The sequence below is a fragment of the Lissotriton vulgaris genome, chromosome 8 (assembly GCF_964263255.1).
Source record: "Lissotriton vulgaris chromosome 8, aLisVul1.2, whole genome shotgun sequence".
Classification (NCBI taxonomy): domain Eukaryota; kingdom Metazoa; phylum Chordata; class Amphibia; order Caudata; family Salamandridae; genus Lissotriton; species Lissotriton vulgaris.
Window position 1 is genome coordinate 356,030,916 of NC_141696.1, and position 26,041 is coordinate 356,056,956.

At 43.8% G+C, this 26,041-nt stretch overlaps 1 protein-coding gene across 10 annotated transcripts in view; it reads left to right on the forward strand.

The window, feature by feature from the left end:
• Positions 1-26,041, forward strand: part of CASK (calcium/calmodulin dependent serine protein kinase) — a 1,261,401-nt gene that overhangs the window by 389,641 nt on the left and 845,719 nt on the right. For all 10 annotated transcript variants that reach the window (XM_086934112.1, XM_086934115.1, XM_086934119.1 and 7 more), the window contains exon 5: positions 6,010-6,082. In XM_086934112.1, coding sequence (XP_086790238.1) covers positions 6,010-6,082 — 73 coding nt within the window. The remainder of the gene's footprint in view (positions 1-6,009; positions 6,083-26,041) is intronic.

A 26,041-nucleotide genomic window follows, 5' to 3' on the forward strand; every position in this document is an offset into this window, starting at 1 on the left:
GTTTTTAAGTTTTATGGACCTGACCTCTGCATTTGATCATGTAAATCGAACTAAGTTATAGGCCTTGCTATTGATACTAGGGATCGATCTGACCCTGGTGTTTTTTTAGGGGACTTGCTCAAGGACATGTCTACATCTGTTAGGTTTGGCAGCGAAGGCAGTTGTTCAATATCCTCTCCAATAACTCAGTGTCTGGGAGGGTTGCATCTTGGCGCCTTTTTTGTTCACCATCTACATTAATTTTCTTGAAGGTGTTTTCCGAGCTAAAATGTGATGCTCCCTGAGGTGTTCAGTGGGTGATCTCAGTTCTCCTTTATGCTGACGACCCCGTCCTTATGTCTAGGACGGTGGCAGAGTTGCAAATCCTGCTTGACACCTTTTCTGATTTTGTGGCTCATTTGGATCTCTCCATAAGCCAGACAAAAAGTTAAGATCATCGGTTGAAGGCCCTCCAAACATAAAACCTTTTACTGCCACAGGAGTATAATCGATCAGGTACCCACTCTGAACTATGAGGGTATCTTGCTTGATAACAAGAATACCTGGGGTCACCTTCTTATGTCCAAAAGAATGTTAGCTTGCATGTCGGGGTGACATTGGATTTTGGTGCTAGGTTGGGCATGAAGCCGATTAGGCCCCTTCTTCAAATCTATCGTGCTAAATGCGTGTCGATGACAACTTATGGAAGTTATATTTGGGTGTTCAAGGACTGCCACTTGATTCAGGCTAAGGAGAATAGGTTTGCACTGCATTTATTGGGGGTTCCGCAGAGTACTTCCACCTTTGCTGTCCATGAGGAACTGGGACTAAAATATATTTGAGATACTATTGCATTAAGGCCCTTGCCATGGTGAATCTACGTGTGGTATACCTGTGAGCCATCTCTGAACCGTTTGATTATCAGGGATTCTCTATCTTTAGATAATACGAAAGTAATACCTTGGCTTGATTAAGTTGCAAGTCACTAGTTTGGGTCACCCTGAGCTATTGCCTACCCCTGATAAGTGTTAAAACAGACTATGAATGGGTAAAACGCACATTTAACATCAGTGCTGAGGCCTCGAGGGAAAATGCTAAATTGACAAAATGTGTTCTCTGTGCTCACTGTATGATAAAAACAGTACCCTCCACAGAATGTTACCCGAGGTGGGTAGCAAGTCTTTGTCGTCGGCAGCTGTTAATTAGATTTAGGTTTAATCTTGTTATTCATCTCATCAGTTTCCGTAAGGGCTGGTCTGCTCCAGGTACTTTGGGCGCTTTTATTTGTGATAGTTTGTCAGCTCAAACTCTTGACCACTTTGTCTTGTTCTGTCCCCATTTTTCTCTGCCAAGAAAACGTTTTTATAACCCCCTTTTTTTTCAATAAAAAATATTTGCATGACCCATCATGTTACACCTGGTGATGCTCATGGACATTCACACCTGTGTATGTATCGTGGATTTTTCAAGTTGTGTAATCAAGCCTCGAGAGGCTTGGGGTTAATAGGGCAATTCTGTCCTCTTGGGTGGGGGTGGGGGGGGGGGGGATTACATTTGTATATTCTCATGATGTTTGGCTTGTAATAATGATTGTTAACCTGAAATACTGGGGATTTGTACAATTGTCAATTGATTATCAAAATCTTTCTGGTATATGCCCATGTTACACTCATGGCTTATGTTATATGCAACGATTTTGACTTGCAGCCATAACTACTGGTCATTTTACCGTATGTTTTAACTGCTGTTTTAATAGAAACATGTTTTATGGTTTGTTTTTAATGTTTTATAGAGTTTGTTTATCTTTTATGGTTATATTTTAATCGAATAAAGATTTATACTACTACTATTACTGTGTTTTTGCAATTTTTTGATGCAATTTTGTCTGGATTCACAACTTCCATCGTTTTGCCAAATCTTAAATTATTGATTGATAAATGTAGACCTGATTTAATTTTTTGCTCAAATGGCTAGGTCATGTTTTCCCGTTTATTAGTATTTGTTGAACTCGATTGAGTCCCTTATGTACTCATTATCAATACCCAAACTGTCTTCTCCAATTTATATGCTTGTTTGTCTTTGAATTCAATAACCTACATAAAAGTTTCAAAAATCGTGACATATGATGCATGCAGTTTTGATGCTGTTTTTCATATTTATGTGTGTGCTGTTACCACATCCTGAAAAAACGTGTTTCCAACTATAAAATCCTTGACCAATGTTAAGCAAACTACACTTTTTAAGCCTGCTAAATTAAAGATGCTCTCCGTACTTCGAAAAATAGATTTTTACACTTTCACATGTAAATTTCAACACACCCTTAAACATACTAACACCTTTGGTAAAGATTTGTTTTTCTATTCAAATCATCAAACGTGGATCAGTTCAGGAATTTGGCCCTCTCCAGTTACCTCTAAGCTAAAGGGAAAATGTCTCTTAAGGTCTAGTATCAGAAATACTTACAATTATTTTATTTTATTTGCTAGGAATATGTAACACGTTCTGAATATATCAAAAGACAATGGAGACCCACGGATGCTTAGGGACCAAGGGTGATTTTGAGCTATAAGGAACATGGAGTCCCTAAGCTGAGGATATGATCCAAAAAATACTTTTGGTGCACAACAAAAATACCCAGGGATTCTTCAATGGATAGGTCAGAGAATTTTTATTCTGTATAAAATAAAAATAATAAATATATAAAAGGGTTAGTAGGATTGTATACCCCTACAGGGCGCAACTAAACAGTTGTAACCTACACAAACAGGCAAGGGAGGTTTTTTTTGTGGGAATTTATACAAATTGACACATCAATTCTCATAGAGACCACACTAAGAACAGTTTTACATAATCACGCGGGTCAGAGTGATTCAGTCGACGATGTTTCGATCAAGTGTAAGGGTATTAGATCCATTTCTGGCTCTGTTCTACTTAATGAGGGTATATCGCTGACTATTTTACCTTGGAAAATGGGAGCAGTAATGTTGTCTCTGAGAAATTGTGACGTGTGAATTAGTATAAATTGACACAAAAAACACTTCCCTTGCCTGTTTGTGTAGGTTACACCTGTTTAATTGTGCCCTGTAGGAGTATACACTCCTACTAACCCTTGTCTATATTTATTACTTTTATTTTATACACAATACAAAGTTTTGACCCATCTGTTGAAGAATTCCTGGGCATTAATGTTGGGCACCCAGAATATTTTTTGGGTCATATCCTCAGCTTAGGGACCCGTGTTCTTATAGCGCTAACAGTTTCTGAAATCACTTGTTGCCTAATGTAATTTTGATTGATTAAAAGGCAAATAGGATTTTCATAGTGCTGGAACACTCCAACAATATGTTTAAATGGCACGGTTTGAGGACAAATAACCAGACCAGACAGTCCTTAAATCCAAGGTCACTTGATATATTTTTGCTGCCTTTATTGTGTTTACAAGCTTCAAACCAAGTACATGATCATCAGCCGGCACGTGTTTCAGTCCCAATTGTACTTTTTCAGGGCGAGTGACTGCAAACTATATTTCTTACTCCTCTACCAATAATGCATGAAGTAAGATGCTATAGGTGCCAGAGTGCGAGTTTCTTCTAGGTGATCTCTCCTGTGCCTATTCTACAGTTGGATTATTCCTAATAACATATATAGTAATTCTCATCTGCTTATCATCGATATTTTAAAGTGATGTTGCTATTCAGTGACGGCCGACACCGGCGTTGAGAGACCTGATAAGCCCTGTCCTTCGAAAATGAAATTTGGCCCACATTTCAGTTTGCCCTTCTTTAACAATATGTTTGTGTGACAGTTTCAGGCCACAGAGAGGCATCTCATCTGCTTCTATTTTCAGCTTTTTTTCGGGGCATCTTCCCAGCATTGGTGACTCCAGAGTTAGGAAAGCCTACCTTTTCAGAAACATTAGGCGTGGGGGACCGGGGGACCTATAGCCATAAAGTGATGTTTGGCTTGTAAAGCAGATACTGAGCTCTGGAGCTTTACCTCTTGGCAGTCGTGCCCCAGTCACTAGCCCTTAACCGCATCGCTGCGGCGGTTATTTTTCCCCTACGCGGCTTTTTTCTAAAAGCCGCGTAAGATGACTAGCTCAGCTCGTCATCCGCACACGCCCCCCGTGGCTGATGACGAGCTGAGCTCGTCATCCGCATCGAAGGGGTTAAGCACATTTATATTAGAGGAACTTTGGATGAAGTATGATCTTTCTTCATGAAAGTATATTGAATTATCTGACCCTTTTGCCCAGCTATCAGGGAAATGTATGTATATCTGTGATATCATTAGTGGGAAATGTCTAAATTAGTAGCAGTTTGCACATGCCACAAAGTTATTACATTCTAATTTCTTTGTAAAGTTTTAATGATTCTTAGCGGAGACAAACCAAATGTATGTAATGTAAAATAAACTAGTTCCTGCAGTTTATAAATCCTAATAATTTTAAAGATTACTAGCAGTGAAATGTTTTATATAGTGATAATTAGAAATGCAATAAAAACTTGTGGTTTGAAGTACCTTTTTTTTATAACCAATTTTACTGATTTTAGTGCAAAAGCGAGCACAAGGAAGGCAAAAACATAAACATAAGACCAGCAGCAAGTAGAAGCTTCGATGCACATCGGAGACCTGATGACATTATGACCGCAAATACGCTTGAATATTCATAAGTGTAAAGGGGGAACAGGGTAACGCCCACCGTGTCCCAGACTGCCCCGGGAAATCTCAATCCTCTATCACCCCCACCTATGTTCTCCACATTTTGCGGTATTTCTTTGGGCGTCCCCTAGCTTCGTACAAGGGTTTTACCTGCGCCACACACCAGTCCACCCCCCTACACTAGCGTGCCATGGTGGGCGCCGTCTGGTTCAGCGAGCTCTGTGCAATTTCCCTCTTGGCCACCATCATGGCTGTACTTAGAAAGAGTTTCAGTCCCGAGATCCATCCAGCCCCTCGGTGACCCACAAGGGTACACTCAGCGGTTAAGAGGAACCTCCCAGCCCAGGACCTCAGTGAATTTTCCGATCACTAATTTCCAAAAGCATGTGGCTACTGGGCAAAGCCATACCATGTGATAAAAATCTGCTTGTGGTTGACTCCAGCGGGGGCATGACGCATTGTGCCTCGAAGTAACTGTTAAATAACAATCCATATTGATAAATAACTAACAATGTAACTTGTTGTACTATACCAGCTATCTTACCTCCCCTTTTCTTTCTAAATCTTCCAAGTCAATGTTAGCTTCTTGCAATAGTTGTATCATAATAAGAACATTGATGTATGTCATTTTGGAGTATCTCAGGTCAACCAATGCTGGAAGTTAGCTTCATGATTTACAGATTCCTTAATGGTATAATTCTGGTCTTAATGCCTTGATTATGAAGTTTCCACTAATCCGGTTGGTCTTTGTAATAATTATTCTGTTTTGCCGGTTATTATTATTATCAAAATAATTTGATCTGCATAAGTCTTCAAATTAGGATGGACCTACTGTCTTAATTATAATGGTTTGACTTGGTCCAAGAGGCGCTGGTAGTAATTATCCTCTGTGTTTTTTACACTTATTGTAGGAATTACTTATGCAGCAGAATAAAAACTTTGAATATTGATGTCTGGTGAAGGGAAACATGCATTCGTTCTTCCATTATGAATATTAAACTTAATTTACAATGAAGGATAGATATATTTCACCTTGTCTTCTGTTGCAGTATTTTGATAACGAATGAATGGTGTAGCGCGTTGGTGATATTACTGAACGTAGCTGGTGAATTTCTTTTCTCTTTCCCCTATTGTGGTTTGTCATTTTGCATTGGTAAAACACACTTAACTGTGTGCTTCGTCCGTTGTGTGCTGTTTGCCAATATTTATATGACATAATTTCCAGGTTGAAGTCTTATGCCTGGGAAATGTTTTGTTGCAGTCCTTTGGTCCTAGGTAGCCCTCATTATATGTTGATTTTTGTTCATTAGTGATTCATTCTGAAAATGCACTATTTAAACTGACTGTATATTTTTTTGTTTTCTGCAGTCATTACATGCGACAGATACTGGAAGCATTACGCTATTGTCACGACAACAACATAATTCACAGAGATGTTAAGGTAAATTGTGGTCTATTTTGTTAATCCTGAAGTTAATGTACTCCTTTGAGTTTTTCATGTTTTCGTATATTGCCTTTGTTTTAGGAACAGTTTTGGGTGCAGTATTGAAGGTGAATAAAGAGTAATCTGCAAAAGTTAGTTAAAATGTTTGAATTCCTATTCTTCCGCGTACTATATATTTTTTTATAAGTTAAATTAATGGTGAAGAGAATTGTGGCTCTAAGGCCATCACTAGTCTTTAAACTCGGAAAGCATTTGACACATTGTGCTAACTTTACATCAAAATAGCACTGGTCTTGTCCGATCTGGGATCTGAATTTAGTATATGTTTTAAATTACTTTACACTGGCAGGTAATGCCGATTACGACCAATAAGATGATTTCTGCAGTGGTATCCATAGGCAGGGGTCACCCAGGAGTGAGATCTTCTTTATCCTCTTGACGTTCTGGGAGCTGAATGATGTATAATGATGTATTTTCTCATGGAATGCAGTTTCTGATAGAGACTTATAGTCACAAATTCCTCACCTTTTGAATGTTCCCCAGGCGTCAGACTTGATCTGGAAATTTTCAGCAGTGCCTCTGCATGGCAGAAGGTGACACCTTGCAGGCATGTTGACATTAGTTCCTTTCTTTTTGTGCCTCTAGACGTAGACCCGGGGCTCCCTCTCGTCTCTCAGAAACGTTATCTCTTTTTTCAAAACTACATGTTCGAGGCATATGGGCTGCAGATGGTACATTATGAATAGATCGCCATCTGGTGTTGGGCTCGGATGATTGCACTTTGTTTTTCTCTTGGAGAGTCTTTTGTATCTTGGTGACTCCTCCCTTAGTTGGTAGTGCGCATGGGCATCGGCTCCATCCTTAGATTGTTTTTTTCCGCCATCGGGTTCGGATGAAGATCGAGACGCTCCAGATCAACTTCTGAAGAAAGTGATTTTTCGGCGCGTATTCCCTTTCCAATTCGACGGTATTGTTAGCGAACGCGTTCTTTTCCATTCCGACGCGTTACAAATTCAAAATAGAAGAGAAAAACTTGGATCTACGTCGAGGAACAGGAGACCTTTCTCGACGCAGTCAAGCCCGGAGTCCATGGAAAGGACTCCATTCAAAAAATGTCCATCGTGTGGTGCTAAGTTCCCACACAAGGACCTACACGAGGTGTGCAACCTCTGTCTATCGCCTGAACACGAATCCAGGGACTGCGAAGCCTGCGCAGCATTCTCCTCCAAGCTAACGATTAGAAATCGTCGAGCTCGAAGACACGAGGCTTCCAGAATGCAGGCGGAGGCAATCCCGGAGCTGTTCGGAGACGAGCAAATCGAGGAAGAAGAGGACCAGTCGGGGTCGGAAGGGGACCAGTCGGAGGTTGAAGAACTCTTCGAGCAACAAACCGTGAGTGACGACGTCCCCTTACCGAAAAACCGACCCCGTGCGGTAACGACCCCGCCCTCGGGCCCGGTCAAACCGCTGAAAAAAGTTTCCGACGCCCCGCCTTCGGGCCCGGCAACGAAACCGAAACTGAAACCGAAACACTCGGAATCCCACCACGTCGGATCCGAGAAAAGGGCGTCATCGACTTCGACACCGAGGCTGCATACAAAGGAGAGCTCGGTATCGAAACATTCCATGTCGAAAAAGAAATATGATGTATCGCCCAAAAGACACTCGATACCCAAAAAGTCGGAATCGAGCAGACATTCGGTGTCGAAAACAGAAAGATCTGAAGATCGAAAACAAAAACAGCTCTCGGAACCAGGACCCTCGGTACCGCTTCAAGAGCAACAAACAGATCCCAAGCAAAAGATCTTGTTTATTGACCCACAAACTGGGAAAGTGGTCACCAAGAAGAGAAAGAGTGAACAGTCAGAAGATAAACCTCTTCCTTCAAAAAAGAGAACAATGGGGACGAACATAACTCCTCCTGCTTCTCCTCGGCCTAGAGACACACCCTCTTCTCCTATTCCTCACAATAGGCCACATATTCCTACACCCTCCACACCAAGACCAGCTACACCTCAGTCAGATGTAGACAGTGATATAGGGGAGGGAGAACCTCAAGGGGATGACGAATCTATCCCAGATGAGGAAGATCCATGGGAAAATTACGATGTAGGGTCAGATGAGGACAACGACCCAGAGCTATACCCCTCAAAGCCTTCACCACCTGATGATAACACAGGGTTTGTACAGCTCATTAATAGGGCAGCAAAATATCACAAACTAGATATGCACACAGAACCTCAAATAGAGGATTTCTTGTTAGAGACTCTACCTAGTGCACAGAGAACATCAGGTACTCTTCCTATGCTAAAGGGTCTTCTCACTCACACAGAAGAAATATTCGAAAACCCAGTGAGAGCCAGGGTGTTAAACCCAAGAATCGATAAAAAATACAAAGCGGCTCCAAAGGACCCAATATTTATTAGAGGGCATGTACCTCTAGACTCGCTGGTGGTCTCAAACGCTCGTAAAAGAGCAAACTCATTATCTACAGGAGAGGCTCCTCCACCAGATAAAGAGTCGAAGTTAATAGATGCATCAGGCAAGAGAGTAGCATCACAGGCAGCGAATAGTTGGCGTATAGCTAATACACAAGCACTACTCGCACGTTACGACAGGGCACATTACGATGAGCTAGAAAAACTTCTCACACATCTTCCAAAAGAACATCAGAAGAAGGCAGACCAATTAATACAGGAAGGTAAAATAATAACCAATACTTCCATTAAGTGTGCATTAGACGCAGCAGACACTGCAGCAAGGTCTATTAACACTAGTGTCATGCTAAGAAGGCACGCATGGCTCAGAATCTCAGGATTCAAACAAGAAGTTCAAACAGCCCTACTGAACAGACCATTTGATCAGAAGACATTGTTTGGTTCAAGTACAGACGAGACATTAGAAAAGATGAAGAAGGATACAGAAACGGCTAAGTCAATGGGAGCATTGCAACAGCCAACGCACAGAGGTTCCTTTCGTAGATCCACCTATAGAGGGGGCTCAAAAAACACAGGAACAAATCAGCAATCCACATCTTTCACACCAACATCACCCAGAGGTAATTCAAGAGGTAATTACAGAGGTAACAACAATAAGGGTAGAGGCCGCGGAAATAATAACAACCGCAACGCCTCAACACCAAAACAGTGACTTCATAGATCTCCCCCCAGACCACATAACACCGGTCGGGGGACGTCTATCACAGTTCCTACCTGTCTGGGAAAACATCACGTCAGACAAGTGGGTGAGACAAATTATCCAACATGGTTATTGCCTAGAACTCACAGCTACCCCACCAAACATCCCCCCCAAACAACGCCCAATGAGTCAGGATCATCTGACATTGTTAAGAGAAGAAGTGCTAGCACTTCTACAAAAGCATGCAATAGAGAGGGTCCCAAAGGATCAACAAGGAACAGGAGTATACTCTCTATACTTCCTGATCCCCAAAAAGGACGGGTCCCTACGACCAATATTAGACCTCAGACCTCTCAATGCTTACATAAATTCGGAACATTTCCACATGGTCACGCTCCAACAAGTACTACCTTTACTGAAGAAAGGGGACTTTCTTTCTACACTGGATCTAAAAGACGCTTACTTTCATATCCCAATTCACAAAGCCCACAGAAAATACCTAAGGTTTGTGTTAGAAGGACAACACTACCAATTCAAGGTCCTTCCGTTCGGTGTCACAACAGCACCGAGAGTTTTCACAAAATGCCTAGCTGTGGTGGCAGCACACCTAAGACAACAAATACATGTCTTCCCGTACTTGGACGATTGGCTAATAAAGGCCAAATCAAAGGAAGAATGTCTTCACAACACACAGAAGACAATTCAACTGCTGCACCACCTAGGGTTTACGGTGAACTACAAAAAATCACACCTGCAACCAAACCAGATCCAGCAATACCTGGGGGCTACAGTAGACACAGAAAAGGCAATAGCATACCCCAACCCAATCAGAGTACAGACAATGGTCGGGTTAATACAAAGATTTCAACCACAACACTCACTACCAGCACGAGTGTTTATGCAACTATTAGGCATGATGTCCTCTTGCATACTGCTAATACCACATGCCAGACTACAAATGCGCCCACTACAAGAGTGTCTAGCGACACAGTGGAATCAGGCTCAAGGTCAGATTACAGATCTGGTGTTGGTAAACGACCGGACGTATCGCTCTCTGAAGTGGTGGAACACAGAAAACATTTCCAAGGGACGGTCGTTCCTAGAGCCAGTTCCACAAGTAATAATAACAGCGGACGCATCGCTCTCCGGATGGGGAGCGCATATGGACAAATACACAGTACAGGGGAAGTGGAGTGCGCAGCAAAAGAAACTGCACATCAACTACCTAGAACTATTAGCAATATTTCTAGCACTAAAAGCTTTCCAAATGCAAATAACAAACAAAGCAGTCCTGATCAGAACAGACAACATGACTGCAATGTATTATATTCAAAAACAGGGGGGGACACACTCTCTCCAACTGTCCAAACTAGCACAGGACATATGGAGATGGGCCATTCCTCAAAAAATCTACCTGTTAGCGGAACACCTACCAGGAATTCAAAATCAAATAGCAGACATCCTAAGCAGACAGTCAGAACAAGTTCACGAATGGGAACTGCACGACCAAATACTACAGCCATTCTTCCAAAAATGGGGGCAACCAGAGATAGATCTGTTTGCAAATCATCAGAACGCAAAATGCAAACAATTCGCATCCAGGTACCCACACCAAAGGTCCCAGGGCAATGCACTGTGGATAAATTGGTCCAACAAATTTGCTTACGCGTTCCCTCCTCTACCACTAATTCCATTACTGGTGAGGAAACTGCAGCAACACTCAATGACAATGATACTAGTGGCACCCACGTGGGCAAGACAGCCGTGGTTCACCACGCTGCTACAACTCTCACAAGTACCACATCAAAAGCTAAGGTTATTACCCATGCATCTTACACAGAACCATGGAGAAATAATGCACCCAGATCCCAAACAACTAAACCTAGCGATCTGGCTCCTGAGGTCATAGAGTTTGGGTATTTAGATTTACCACCAGAATGCATGGAAATCATTAAACAGGCAAGACGTCCTACCACCAGAGCATGCTATGCAGCAAAATGGAAGAGGTTTGCTATACACTGTAACAGTAAGCACATCAACCCTCTGGACGCATCCACTAAACAAATCATTTGCTATTTATTACACTTACAACAATGTAATCTAGCATATACCTCTATTAGGGTACATCTAGCAGCCATAGCGGCGTACCTACAAAACAGACAACACCTGTCACTGTTTAAAGTACCAGCAATTAAAGCTTTCATGGAAGGACTCAAAAGAGTCATTCCACCAAGAAGACCACCTTCCCCAGTCTGGAATCTCAACATAGTACTTACCAGACTAATGGGGCCACCCTTTGAACCTATGCATAGGTGTGAAATACAATTCCTCACATGGAAGGTGGCCTTCCTCATAGCTATCACGTCACTTAGAAGAGTAAGTGAACTGCAGGCTTTTACGATTCAAGAACCATTTATGCAGCTACACCAAAATAAAGTGGTTCTTAGAACAAACCCAAAATTCTTACCAAAGGTTATTTCAGCATTCCACATCAATCAGTCAGTGGAATTACCGGTTTTCTTTCCAAAACCACAAACAGTAGCAGAAAGAGCCCTACATACACTGGATGTTAGGAGGGCTATATTGTACTATATAGAGAGAACACAAACTTTCAGAAAGACAAAGCAGCTATTTGTTGCGTTTTCTCCCACACATAAAGGCAATCCCATCTCCAAAGCGGGCATTGCCAGATGGATTGTAAAATGCATTCAAATATGCTACTTAAAAGCAAAGAGAACATTAACTGTTCCTCCTAGAGCTCACTCTACACGTAAACTAGGAGCATCTATGGCATTTCTGGGAAACATTCCACTAGATGACATATGCAAAGCGGCTACCTGGGTTACACCGCACACTTTCACAAAACATTATTGTGTAGATGTGCACACAACACAACAAGCTAGAGTGGGACAAGCAGTATTAAAAACATTGTTTCAGACAGTTGCAACAGACACGGGCGACCACCGCTAGGGAGAGAACTGCTGTATAGTCTATTCATAATGTACCATCTGCAGCCCATATGCCTCGAACGGAATATGCTACTTACCAGTATGCATCTGTTCTTGGCATAGAGGGCTGCAGAGTGGTACATGCCCTCCCAGCCTCCCCGGAAACCTGTGTCTGTTCCAACATTATCTTATTTAGATACACTTACATGGGCACTCTTATCTGTATTCTACTATACTACTCCATCTAACCCTACTATGGCAAAACAATCTAAGGATGGAGCCGATGCCCATGCGCACTACCAACTAAGGGAGGAGTCACCAAGATACAAAAGACTCTCCAAGAGAAAAACAAAGTGCAATCATCCGAGCCCAACACCAGATGGCGATCTATTCATAATGTACCACTCTGCAGCCCTCTATGCCAAGAACAGATGCATACTGGTAAGTAGCATATTCCTTCTGCAATGTGCAAGGGATGTCACCCCTAAAACAACAGGTTTTAGAGCCAAGTAGGGACTATGACAAAAGAAATGGTTGACAGGTCCTCACCAGGTGCACCTGTAGCCGTACCATGACTTCAAGACCAGCAGAGATTGTGTGCCAATGAACTCGAAGTGCATCAGGGAACTGAGGTGAAACTCTACATCTCCAAGTATAAGAAGACTCCATGATGGGACTGTTTAAAAGTTTTCTGCAGGATGTGCCAGCCGTTTTGGCTTAGGGGCTGTTGAGAGGGTGTCGGTGCCAGAAGTAGGACATGTTTGTTATTCCCGATACTTTCTGGTGCTCAAGAAGGATGGGGAGGTTGCAACATATTCTAGGTCTGCGCCCTCTCATTGCCTTGCTCTGGAAGGAGACGTTCAAAATATTCACACTGGTCCAGGTCTTGTCTGCTATCAACCCTGTAGACTGAATGGTAGCGTTGGACCCACTAGACACCTATTTGTACATTCCTGTCCTGCCAAACTACCATCATTACTTTGCGGTTCGTGATGGAAAAGGAACATTTTCAGTTTGCTGTGCTCTCCTTTGGTCTCATAATCGCCTCTTGGGTGAGCACGAAAGTGATGGCAGTGGTGTCAGCACACATTTGGAGGTCAAGGGTACCAGTCTTTCCCTAGCTTGATGACTGGCGGTTGTAGTTGGGCTTCTATCAGGCAGTTGTCAACCACCTCCACACTGCGGCCCACACAGCACAAAAACTGGATCACGGACAGGGGAGCACAGAGGCACAAAAACCGGAACACAGACAGGGGAGCACAGAGGCACAAAAACCGGAACGCAGACAGGGGAGCACAGAGGCACAAAAACCGGAATACAGACAGAGGAACACAGAGGCACAAAAACCGGAACACAGACAGGGGAGCACAGAGGCAAAAAAACGGGAACACGGACAGTGGAGCACAGAGGCACAAAAACGGGAACACGGACAGGGGAGCACAGAGGCACTAAAGCGGGAACACGGACAGGGGAGCACAGAGGCACTAAAACGGGAACACAGACAGGGGAGCACAGAGGCACAAAAATGGGAACACGGACAGGGAGCACAGAGGCACAAAAATGGGAACACGGACAGGGGAGCACAGAGGCACAAAAATGGGAACACGGACAGGGAAGCACAGAGGCACAAAAACCGGAACACAGACAGGGGGTGCACAGAGGCACAAAAACCGGAACACAGACAGGGGAGCACCACGTGAGTAGGATTTATTGGTGTGGGTTTTCCAAAATACCAGTGCCGGAAAATCCGTTTTGTTGACTTGTTCCTGCAGAGAATAAATTACCCTATCACCATCACAAAGCGCCCACCCCATACAACTCTACAAAGCTTCGAAGCAGAGCTCCGGATCAAATGCACCGGGTTTCAATTTCACTTTCAACCCTCGGTGCTGAATAACATGACAGGAGTCCATGAGGGGCACAGAGACGCCATGTGACAGCAGGACATCTATGTTCTGCACCTTACTTTGCGTCTCGCAGGCGAGGAGGCAGCGGTTCTCATCCCAGTGCTGCCAGGTGCAGTGCTCACATGGGGTTTCAGTTACGCTGGCTCTCGGCGCTGCTCTGCAAACACGCCTTATCTGTGCTGGTCCAATATAGGGGTATTCTTTGTATTCCTCGGCACTTAGTCCCTCTCTTATTAACATTTACGCGGACCTCCTGCTGCCCATATCCAGTCCTTCCTATCACTCGTTCCAACTATGCAAATGACACGCAACTTGTTGAAAGGCTCGATTGATTTTAAATCCATGCCCTCTCGATGGAAAGATCGCATGTGGTCCCTGCCATTTATTCGATCCCAATTATGATAAGGTTCTCCTTGGACCGGTCTCTGGTAGCTGAACATGTCCCCCGCGGCTGCAGCTGCTGGACGCCTCGCACATGAACAGTCTCAGAGTGCAGTGTCTCCTTTTGCTAGGGATCTCCTGCGGGATTTTACTGTTTCTTCCCTCTAACTGCCTCAGGCCGGTGATCTCTAGCCTAGACCTCTGTGATCCTCTTGCCCTAGGCCTCCCGGCCGGATTCCCTGCCCTCTCTGCTTCTCTTCAGTGCTGAAGCCATGCTCACAAACCTCTGCCAGGTACAGGGGTCCGGGTGCGAGATCATGGCATCTGACTGTACCCCGCACCCTCCAAGGCCACGCGACGGCCTATCTATGTAGAAATGAGCTTTTACAAACCAGCTCCTCATCTTTAATGAATGAATGCCGGAGACGTCAAGACCAGATCAGTGCCTCGAGTTGACATGCCGCCGGTGTTCACAAACAGATAAAACAATGGAGAGTAATGTGGACTGTCTCCGCTCGTCAACGCCGCCCTGTCCAGTTCTTTTAAAGAGAACTATAGCAGAGGGGAGCTCAAAGAAGCAAGAATGCACACAAAGCAGTACTCACACCGTCCTGGTCTCGGCGCCGACCCCTGGTTTGCAATGACGCCGTCCGCTGGCAGCGAGCACAGGGGCAGGCAGGCTGCTCACGGCCGCAGGCTCTGGGATGATGTTTTCGTGTCTGCTCCTAGCTGCCTGCTGCCTATATTATGCATCCATCCGGCACACCGCGTGAATACCCAGGGCGGGGGCCTTGCTCCAGGGAAAGGAGGACGCAGCTGAAGAGTTATAGGGATTTGTTGGGAGAGCCGTACAGATGGATATAAAGAGAGCAGAACCATACAGATACAAGAAAACGGCACCAAAAAAAATGGCGGCCGCAAGCTTCCGAAATTTCGGATTCTGGGGCGTGTTTTGGCGTTCTGAGTGACGGGTGACGTCCGAGTCGAAAGAACGCAAGAAACACGCCCCCGAATCCGAAAGAGACAGGTCTTTATTGGAGTGACGCCTGTCTCCTCCAATGGCTGGCCTCCGTTTAGGAAGCCAGCCAATGGAGGGGAGAGGCGGGTTCAAGCCCCCATACTGAAAATAGCTCAAAATCATTAAATCTCCTCCGGGAGACTGCGCAAGCGCAGCCTTCGGTCTTCGACCTAAAAATGTGTTTTAGTGCCTAACATGCCCATGTGGTAAAACATACATAGGGCAGACAACACAACCAGTAAAAATGAGTCTTGCAACATAAATCGAGAAAACGTTGTAAGACTCAAGGTGCCCCGCTTGTCCAACAATATCTACAGTGTGACCTCGATGAGAACGACATCAGTTGGTCGGTATTGATGGTGGTCAAGTCAAACAACAAGGCGAGCCTACAAACTGCATTAAATAGATTTAAAGCTTGCATGATAGAAACATATAGAACTGTGGTGCAGGGCCTTAAAGACTGTGATGAAATTTGGGCTCTTATCTGAACATATCATGATTGTTTATCTACATTCCGTGACAGTTTTCAGAAAAATGCGATTCCTCGTAGGGGTGGTTATGAGAAGTGTAAATATTTGTATATGAATTTGTACTTGTGTTATGATTTCCTTCGTAACACTTCGTATGTGGTTCCTGAATATTTTTGTGCTACTTCCATGTGAATTGTATTCATATTGTCATACTGCCATATTGGTGTTGTATGATCGGATTTAGTGATGTAACTAGTATGCAGGATGTGCTGAAATGAGAGCGTGGTTCACTTAAGGCCGGTAGTTAAGGCTAGTTAATTATAAAGTTTTGTGATTCTTCTCTTTTTCACCAACACACAATTTATTTATTATTTTTCATCATTACAAGTCTTTATGTTATAATACATTAGGTATCGATAGTGTTGTGTATTCCCATATCACTCTGGTATTCTAGACGTGCAGTCACAAGGAGAATTTCTTCCATGTTCATCATACGGGTGATAGCACGTGACTGGTTACGCGAAGAGTGTTTAATTGACACACTACTCACGAGGGAACCACGTTAGTGGTTCTCATGAACAGAGCTGTTACAAGTGGCTGGTCTACCCTGACTGAAACCGGTAGGTGTATGTGAGAGGTGGAGGTGACTTCGGGCCCCCCAGCCTTGATCGTGCGAGTCCTACTGATTCATTCTCATTTGGTTTTAGAGTGCAGTCTTTTTTGGAAGACACTGAGGGCTTTTCTTCCTTTCGCCACAGTTAAAGATTGAATCTGGTGCACAGGCGGGGCTCCTCTTAGACTAAGAAGGTCCGGTGGGTCAGAGATCATTAAGGTATGCATATTGGTATATGTGTGTACTTAACTTGTGATAAATTTCTATTAGCAATTTTTTAGACCCAATAAGAACATTGACGTTGCAGTGTCTCAGAGCGTAGCCATTGGGACTCAGATTTACAGTGTGAGAACAACGTTTAGCCAGGGGGCCACTCCCAAGAGACATTATGCCTGTGAAAGGCTAAGTGAGTGAATTTCTAATAGCTGGCACTCTTTTCCTGAATATGTAGGCAGCACATTTCTTTGGGTGCTTTTTAGAGTTATGTGAACCACGCTTCTTTGGCTAATTAGGTGGCTTTCTATATGTGCCCTATTGAGGTTGGGCTTCTTTTCCATCTACTTCTATCCTCCAGGGAGGCACCTAGTGTTCCGTTATACTTTTTGGGCACTTTTGCATGCTCGATTGATCAGCACATCCTGTGACACACGTTGGCAACTGTTTTTAATAGTGTATTTTTGGTTTTCAATTATTTTAGGTTGTTTCCGTTTTACCTTGTCCTGATGAGGCCCGGAAGGAATAGGGGATGAAACGTGTCGACAGTTTGTTTGGAGGAATCGACTCAATAGAAGACTAATTACTGTATTGTTGTCGAGATACGCATGTTTAAATTGTTTCGGGTTGTAGTGAATATCACATGTGTATACAGGATTACCTCGCAGTGTATTGCCATGAATGAGGGTGCGAGCACTGACATGAAGTAATTGGTGTTCAGGCAACAACATACACATGATGACTCGTTTTATGTACAGTTGATATGCTCCTTATTTTGCCAAGAAGGCTTATGTATCTACGTTTGTAAATGTTTACTACTTTCTTTTTCTGCTTTTGTTGTCCATGTTTAAGTTTGTCTCAATATAATGAAGAACTATTCCAACAAGGAAGTCTGAGTTGTATGTGGTTATTAATGCACTAGAAATTGGGAAGGGACGATGTGCCTTTAATAGGGTAATTAATTGTACCCTATAGGTAATATTGAGATACTTATTCCTCCGCGCTACGATGTTATATAATGCTTTGCTGATACTAGCAGATAGTGCTAGTCTATCAAAGAGCAGCAGATGATCAATTGTATTAAGTGCTACTGACAGTCGTTTTAAAATCAAGGCATATGGGTTGTTCCTTCTTGTGTGTGTTGTGTAATCATTCCTTGCTGTTTTTGAAAAATATTTTTTTTCCCCTTTGCTCAGCATTGGCAAATAGACAAAGAGCCACTGACTAATCACAAAAACCTACTTCAAGCAAATACTTTAGGGGAAATTGCTTTTTCATCATCTCTGGAGCAATGCAAAGATAAACTACATTACCCAGTGGTCATAAAAGCATCTCTAATAAGAGTAAGAGCTGGACTTAATTCAAGCTGTAGTTCTCAGGTTGTCCACACCTCCATTTAATTGATGGTATGTGTAGAGCAGTGTCGCTGAGAAGGCCTTACAATGTATGTAAATTAAAAAGGGAGATCAACGAGAAAGAGAAGGAAAGGATTAGAGTATAAAAGAAAAGGAAGAGAGTATGAGGGAAGGGCTGGTCGCCAAGATGTAATACCCCATAGTGAAGTGCGGAAGAACTAAATTGTCGGGCAAACGTAGGTGGACACAAGTAGACCAATTAAACAGGTCCTCATGTGTGAGAATTCATGTCTTTAGGTGCCGTCCTTGAAGTGGGACACGCTGTTAACCTCACCCATTTCCGTAATTGGGTGAACAGTCACCAAGTTATAAGCCAGAAGTCCCCTTCACAGTTGTCAACAGTTAATCAGGAACGGTGAGATCTCCTCAATAGTAATGGAACTAGTTGTCAGATGTTGCTTATCTCTTTTGTTGCTCTTTTACATCTTCACTTTACACTGTGTCAAAGGATCCCTTCATCGCTTCACCCCCTTCAAACCCCACAGGTAATGGCATTTAATTACAACCTCATGCTAGGGTTGTTCATGTTACTTTTCCATGTGCCTCTTTCTACTGGCTGGTCACTGCCAACTTCAGTTTCCTAATTTTGGCAGAGGAGGACAGGTATGTTCTGTTTGGAGCCTACTGTAAGAGACTTGGTTAGTTTTTGTGAAGGATGAGAGTCTTTCACAAGTTCAGAAAACTTTATTGCGGCTGGATATAGCCATAAAAGCACATTCGATGTAAGACAATTATTGATACAGATCCAAGATAAAATCAAGAATTTCATATTGTACATAGGCGTTTAGGCAAAATAAGTTAATACCAATATTATACAATCGTCATTATGGGATTTCAAGATTAAAAATAAACCTTTATAAAAATATAAGTTAACACTACAAATTCATAAAACTCTAAAAATTCAAGAAGCTCTAAATTAGCCGCCCGGATCACACAAGACCTCAGATGCTTGCCACCAGGTCTCCCTCCACAACCACCCCGTGTGAAAAGGCTCCCAGGATTGATCAAGATACTCAGTATGACGGAATGGGGGGTACTATTTGTTGCTTTTAGATTGTTCCAATTTTGGCAAGTTCCTACGGATTAACCACATAGAAAACAAAAACTTTGATACTGCAACCACATAAACCGGATCTGTATCAGTCTTTAGAATCCTAAAAAAGTCTAAGTAATACCTGATACCCAGGTTCCTGCAAAGTTTGGTAATCTATTTACGCCTAGGTTGTTTATATACCACACAGAAGAACATAACCTGGATTAACGATTCTTCCTCTATGTGGCACCCGGATCACAGGTGAGTGGAAGCTCCCGCCCACTTACTAGTGATCGCATATAGTGGCAGAGTACCAAATCTTATCTGAAGGACCAACTTCTTAGCTAGGATTGGATATATGTAATCCAGGGCACTCTCGAAATCCTAATGGCTCTTAAAATCAAGAAACCTATACGTTAGGCTTGTTGGGTTTGCTGACTGGAAGATTTTTGTTAATTTGTGCTCTTTCAGAGCATTTGCCAAAGTTTTCTTGGAAATGGCTAGGCAGAATACTTCAGGGTCTGTCCATAGGTTTTCCATGCCAATTGTCCTAAAAAAAGTGTTTTACATAAGAAAGCCAAGGTATGCTACCCGCCCCTAATGAGGTCAACACCACTTTTAATTCTTCTTCCCTGTAGCCTATCAGCTCAGGGGTACTCCACAACCGCCGCCAATATAGCAGCGGTCGTATTGAAATAAGGTCTGCAACAGAAAGAATGTTTAATTCCATCCTTAGCGGAACAAGCGGAGTGTTTTTTGGCAGGGTCAGAATTTACCTGAGAAAGTTGTTTTCAGTTACTGTGAGGGAATTATAGGACTTGTGTCCCCACAATTCCGACCCATAAAGAGAGGCTGACCTAGCTTGGACCCTATATATTTCCAATCGCGGGCATATAATTTTTAAAACACAACTCTTTTGGACTTTTAAAATTCCCCCAACTGCCTGGGTTAATTTTAAGTTAGCCTTATCCATCTGGGGACCCCACCCATTTTTTCAGTCAATGAGAGACCCGAATAATAAAAAATATGCACCCTTTTCAGAGCACCAGCCTCCAACATTGGATGCGGGCAATTAGTGGATTTAGCATTAAAAACCATATATTTGTTTTTTTTAATATTGACCACGAGATTCCTTCTTTGACAAAACTGAGCAAATTAGTTTAAAACACGCTGCATACCCATAGCGGACTTAGACTCTAGCAAAGGTACCTTCTTGGAGTCGTTTAAGCTGGAAGCATAGGTATGGTAGACCCCCCTTGCCAGCAAAATGCTCCACAACTGGCTGCGGTCCACCATATCGAATGCTGATTTCAAGTCCACGAAGGTTAGGTATAGGCTTCCTCCTTCCAAAACAACATGCTTCCAGTAAATTAACTGGAGCCTGAATAGCTAGTCTATAGTGGAAGTTTTGGCCCTAAAGCCTGCTTGTAATGGGGTAAGGATATCATGGTCTCTAATCCATTCCTGCAATCATTGTAATAGTACCCTAGCATAGATTTTTTGGGATACATCGATGAGGCTAATTGGCCTATAATTGGCCGGATCCATGGGTGAACCTTATTTTAAAATGGAGATGATCTCACCCCCAGCCCAAGTGCGGGGGGTTTGGTGTCCCTGTAGAATTGCATTGAATAATAATTGTAGATAAGGCACCCACACTACCTGCTCACTTCTGTACAGATCTCTGGGGATCCTATCTAATCCTGGGGCTTTGTTCATTTGGAGGTTACTTAAGGCTAACTGTACCTCAGCTACTGTACAGGGGGGTATACACCATGTTGGGTCTGCAGTTATGAGGCATGCCGGCAGCTCGCTTTGTTCATTTGGCGATATAGTGTAAAGGCCTTTAAAATATACACGCCAGGCTTCCTCACAAATATTTGGTTCTATAGAGGTCTCGCCCTATGTCTTACCTGTATGAACCAGATTCTAGAAAGCCGTTGCGTTTTTTTCATCAAGGGCAGACTTGATGTCCTGCCATCTATTTATTTCCCATTCGGATTTTGCAGTAAAAATATTTTTTTTTAAATTGGCCCTTGCTGCCTTAATACATAAAGAATCACCCCCCTTGAGGGATAATAGCAGAGTACGCTTAGCTACCCTACAACCCCTACTAAACCACAGGTTTTTATCCCCACAAGGTTTACATTTGGTTGGCTTCGTACAATAGAAGAAATCCGCCAGGGTTACCACCATTTCCTGGTGTATTCTTCCCAGATCATTCCCAAAGCTGCTATCAGAAATGTTCTCTAAAACAATAGCTGCCTTTTCTATCAGGGGAATAATGGCATTATACATTCTTGCCACTGTATCTGGGGATTGGATAATTGTAGCCCAGCAAATACACCTCCCTCCGTTTGCTATTCTAAGATCCCTTCGAGGGGGATAGAAAAAACTAGGTCTGTATCACTTATTTGGAAATCTAACTTAATGGTCAGTGGATTATGGTCGCTTTCCGTGCGCTGCACGACATTAAAGTCTGCCACTTTATACCATATTTCCATACTAATTAAAAAGTAATCAATTACTGATACCTGTCGTAATCTTTTAAAAGTTGGGGAATCGATCATTACAAGCCCTTATGGAAGAGGATAATGTAAGCGAGGTCATTTGAAGCACTAATGGGGTCCACCTCTGTACCTCATACGTATTGGGAAGTGGAATTGACCAAATTGCGTCCTCTTCTGCAGTAATAGGTTTCATAAGTCCATTTAAGGGTTCGTAGTGGCAATTGAAGTCCCCACCAATCAGAAAAACCACCTCATCCTTTAAGACGTTCAAAAGAATACCCAAAAAATCCAGGTTCGGGGTGGTGCCACCATACTGGACTGGTCGCGAATAAATATTAATAAGTTCCAATTTTTGTGCATTTTTAAATGTCAAAAGAATACAAGTTATATCTGGGGAATAAGTGTTAACTCGTTTTACCACACATCCAAGGTGGGTTCCCACCCATATACACAGACCCCCGATGGTCTGCCTCTAGGGCCCTTGGCAGCTGGCTCGAAATAGGTCACAAAACCCACCCGATGGATAAGTTTTAGGGCCCAAGTCTCTTGGAGGAGGCAAATCCCATGGGAATCTATGAAGTTTCCCCAGTTTGGCAAATCCATTTCGGCCATAAGGCCCTCGATATTCCATGACAGTAAAGTCAGGCCTCCACTACGGCCCTCTGACCCACTCCCAACTTTAACCACAGGAGCTGCACTCTCCATTAAGTCTGGATTCAGCAGACCTAGATCAACAATGCGGGAGCGGGAAGGGGATACAACTTCAGAGGATACTATTACCTCGCTAGGTGGGATTGATCTATCATTGATTAACACCCGATTCCCAACCTCTACCTCCGAGTCAGCTATAGATATTCGTCTGGTTTCACTTGACCCTATTATCTTATTTGTTGAGGGGTCTCGTTTCCCCCCCCCTAAGGACCTCCCTTTAGTTGAAACACTCTGCCATTTCTGTATTACATGCGGAGATATAGAAATAGGTGACAGTCAATCAACCTGATCGAGTATACTGAACCTATTACTTACTGGGAAACCCCACAGAAGCTGTTTACCTCCCATTTCTTCACCATAGCTCTGGATGGCAAGTTGGGCTACCCGTCCCCTATTAGGACCATAGTGGTGTTGGTTCAGACTACAGATGGGGGGAGGATAAAAAATAGCTTAAGTTCATGGGGTGAATTGACGATTGGGCGGTTGTTAAGTAACCCATAAATAAATGTTCGACCGCCCTTCTGTCCTTAAAGTTAATAACAATACAGTCCCCCTCCACATCTTTGGGTCTGCATCCCACCCATCCCACTCTTCTAGCAAATAGAATTTACAGTGCACATTTATGGGGAGGAGTCTATTGTTATTCAGCAAATGGATAGATTTATTTTTTAACTCAGTATATGATTCAGATCCATTGGAATCCAATTTGGGAACCCCAGTCAAAACAACTACATATGGTGCACTTTCCGGGGGAAGATCAATGTGTGGTAAGATACATTTTGAACCATCAGCAATAGGTTTTCCAATTAACAGTTCCTTCGATTTTCTCCGCTTTACTCCTCGCATCTGTTGTGCTCCTTTGGATTTTTTACTACTGGCTGTAGTCCTGAGTACCTCTGTGGAATCAACAAGAGGTATATGAGTTGGACAGATCCCAAGAGCAGAGGGGCCATTAGGCGGCAATATAGTAGTTCCTGGCAAAGGCCCCTCTGGGACATTTTTTTGGTTGTGTTTGGCCAGGATTAGCCCTATTGCCTAAACCATACTCGCTGTAGATGCTTCTGTAGGAAGGTGAATATCTGACTATGGTTGCCCCCAACTTTTTGCCTGGTGTTTTGCTGGTTTTTCGACTTAGTTGACCTGGGGCCCTGCTATTCAGACCCCAGGCCCACTGCTCTCTCTGTAAAATGGATTCCATGTGCTCTAGGTACATATCTAATTGGATACTGAGTCACCTTATCAGTCCCTGTACAGTGTACCTTAGGTACCCAGGGCATAGGTGCTCCCAGGGCCTACCAGGGGCTGCAGCATGTATTATGCCACCCCTGGCTGGCCATCCAAATCTGACACAACTGGCTGATCAATCAGCTGGGGCAAGGTGGGGCATTCACCCTTTGCTTTGGATATAGTATCCCTATATCTAACCTTAAAATGGACACATATCCTCCTATCAGTCACTCCTATGGCAGGCCTTATCAATCCTGAAGGCAGAGTGCTTGGAATTATGTGAGATGGTGCTCTAGCATGAGCTGAGCCTGTCTGCAGCTTTCGGAACCAAGTCCTTTAGCTGTTTCCATGATAACGCTATACCATATACTCTTAAGTGCATTATAATCCTCGCGGTTATTGCCAACTTTGGTATAGCATTATCAAAACATGTTTAGTAAGGTGTCATACGAATTGGAGTACTACCCCCTCACCAATTCTGGCGACGGGGGTAGCATTCCACCCTTCTAGAGGGACACGACATGTATGTAACTATGAACCCCAGTTAAAGTTAACTCGAGCCTCAGCATCACAAAATGGATGCTGCCACCACAGACACAAGTCTGACCTCCTGCTGCTGGGAGTCCTTCCAGCGAGGGAGGCTTGGACAAAGGGTTTCCTGCCTTGGGAGGTGCTAGCACCACCCCAGACAGGATTTTGTGTATTAGGTAGAACAGGGCTGAAAGGAATTAGACATGCCTGGGGCACACAAGGTGTCCCTGTGCATACACCGGTCAAACCAGTTCCTGGGGCACTCCAGCCCCAGAGCTGGCGCAAGACCGGACAAAGGATAGGGGATGTAACCACCCCCCTTACTGGTCCCATTCCAGATTTAGATTATCCTGAACAACTTTACAAGAAGAAACTCTGGACTTCGACGTTCTGCTCCACAGAAGACTGAAGAAATCTCCCTTGTGGGCAAGGAGTGTCCACCCTACAACAGCAGGCACCATCAGCGTCCAGCGGCTTCCCTTTGTCGTCTTCCTTCAAGGATCCAGACTTCAGAGCCCGACGAAACCCGGATTCCCAGACCTCTCCGACCTCTACCTACATCTGCAGCACAGCTGAGATCCGTGGTTGTGACGAGACACGTGGGACCGGCCATCTTGAAAGAAGCAGCACTTCGCTCCAGCACGACTTCTGAGGTCACCTCGTCCAAGTGCTTTGGGGACTGAGAAGCCCCGACCCCGAGCAGCTCCTGCACCGAAGACCAGCCCTCCAGCATCCACGAGATCTGCGTGGGGCCCTTCTGCCGGTTTGCTGCTCGATGCGTTGTCTGGTCACTTGCCGGCTGGCTAGTGACCTCCTAGACGACGAACTCCGAAATCTTCACTGCTGGTCTGGTTGCTCCAGACTGGCCCTTGCTCCCTCCCAAAAGAGGAGCACCCCGGACCCTCCTGGTCCACTCCAGACGCCGTTTCCACTCACCGCGTGGTTTGCCTTTGCCAAGGCCTGTTAACTCCGAATCCGAAGCCGATCCACCCTTGGATCACACCGGACATCTTCCTCCTGACCGCCTGCAGCATCTTTTCCTCCAGACTCCATAGACTTCAACGCCGGAACCCGACACGACTTGGCACCTATGCACCCGCAGCCCGTGGGTGAGGTAACACGAGCATTTCGGTGCTCAAGGGTAGCTTGACTCTCCTAGTGTCCAGATCCACAGTCGTTTTAGTTCTACCTAGTCAGGATTGTCCGTACTCACCTTTTTCTTGAACTGTCCTGTCCATAGACACTGTTACGCATCTCGCGTGTGAGTTCACACTCTGCACACGCGTTCCGTGGGCCTCCTATTACCTACCTAGAGTTAGTATAGCGTGGTCCCAGCGATCCTACAGCCTCCGGACAGCTCCATTCCATTTATCGACTTTCACATTCCACTTACTTAGTATATGGTTTGTCTTGTCCCTAGGGCACCATTGTAAATTGTGCAACTTAAACGTATTTTTCCTAAGAGATTGTCATGTGCTTAGCCCTCTGATCTCATAAAGAGTTCAGAGGTGTATGTTAGTTAATAAATACTTGTTTGTTTTCATAACAACCTGTGTGGTGTCCTTTCACTTGATATTCAAGGGGTTATATGTGGTAAAACAGCTGGCTTCACATGCCAAAAGAGTTTAGCCTAAGACTGCTTTGTCCATGCTACCATTAGGATAGCTGGTCTATAAGGTCGACTTACAACCAATCACCATAAGGGTTGTTTGGACTGATACAAGGTGATCACTAGAACTAGTGAACATCATATATCAGGCCAACTTCTCACACCTTCTTCCATTTTTAACAACCTCTGCTCTATTAATAATAATCTCCCCTCAAGAGGCTGTAATGACAAC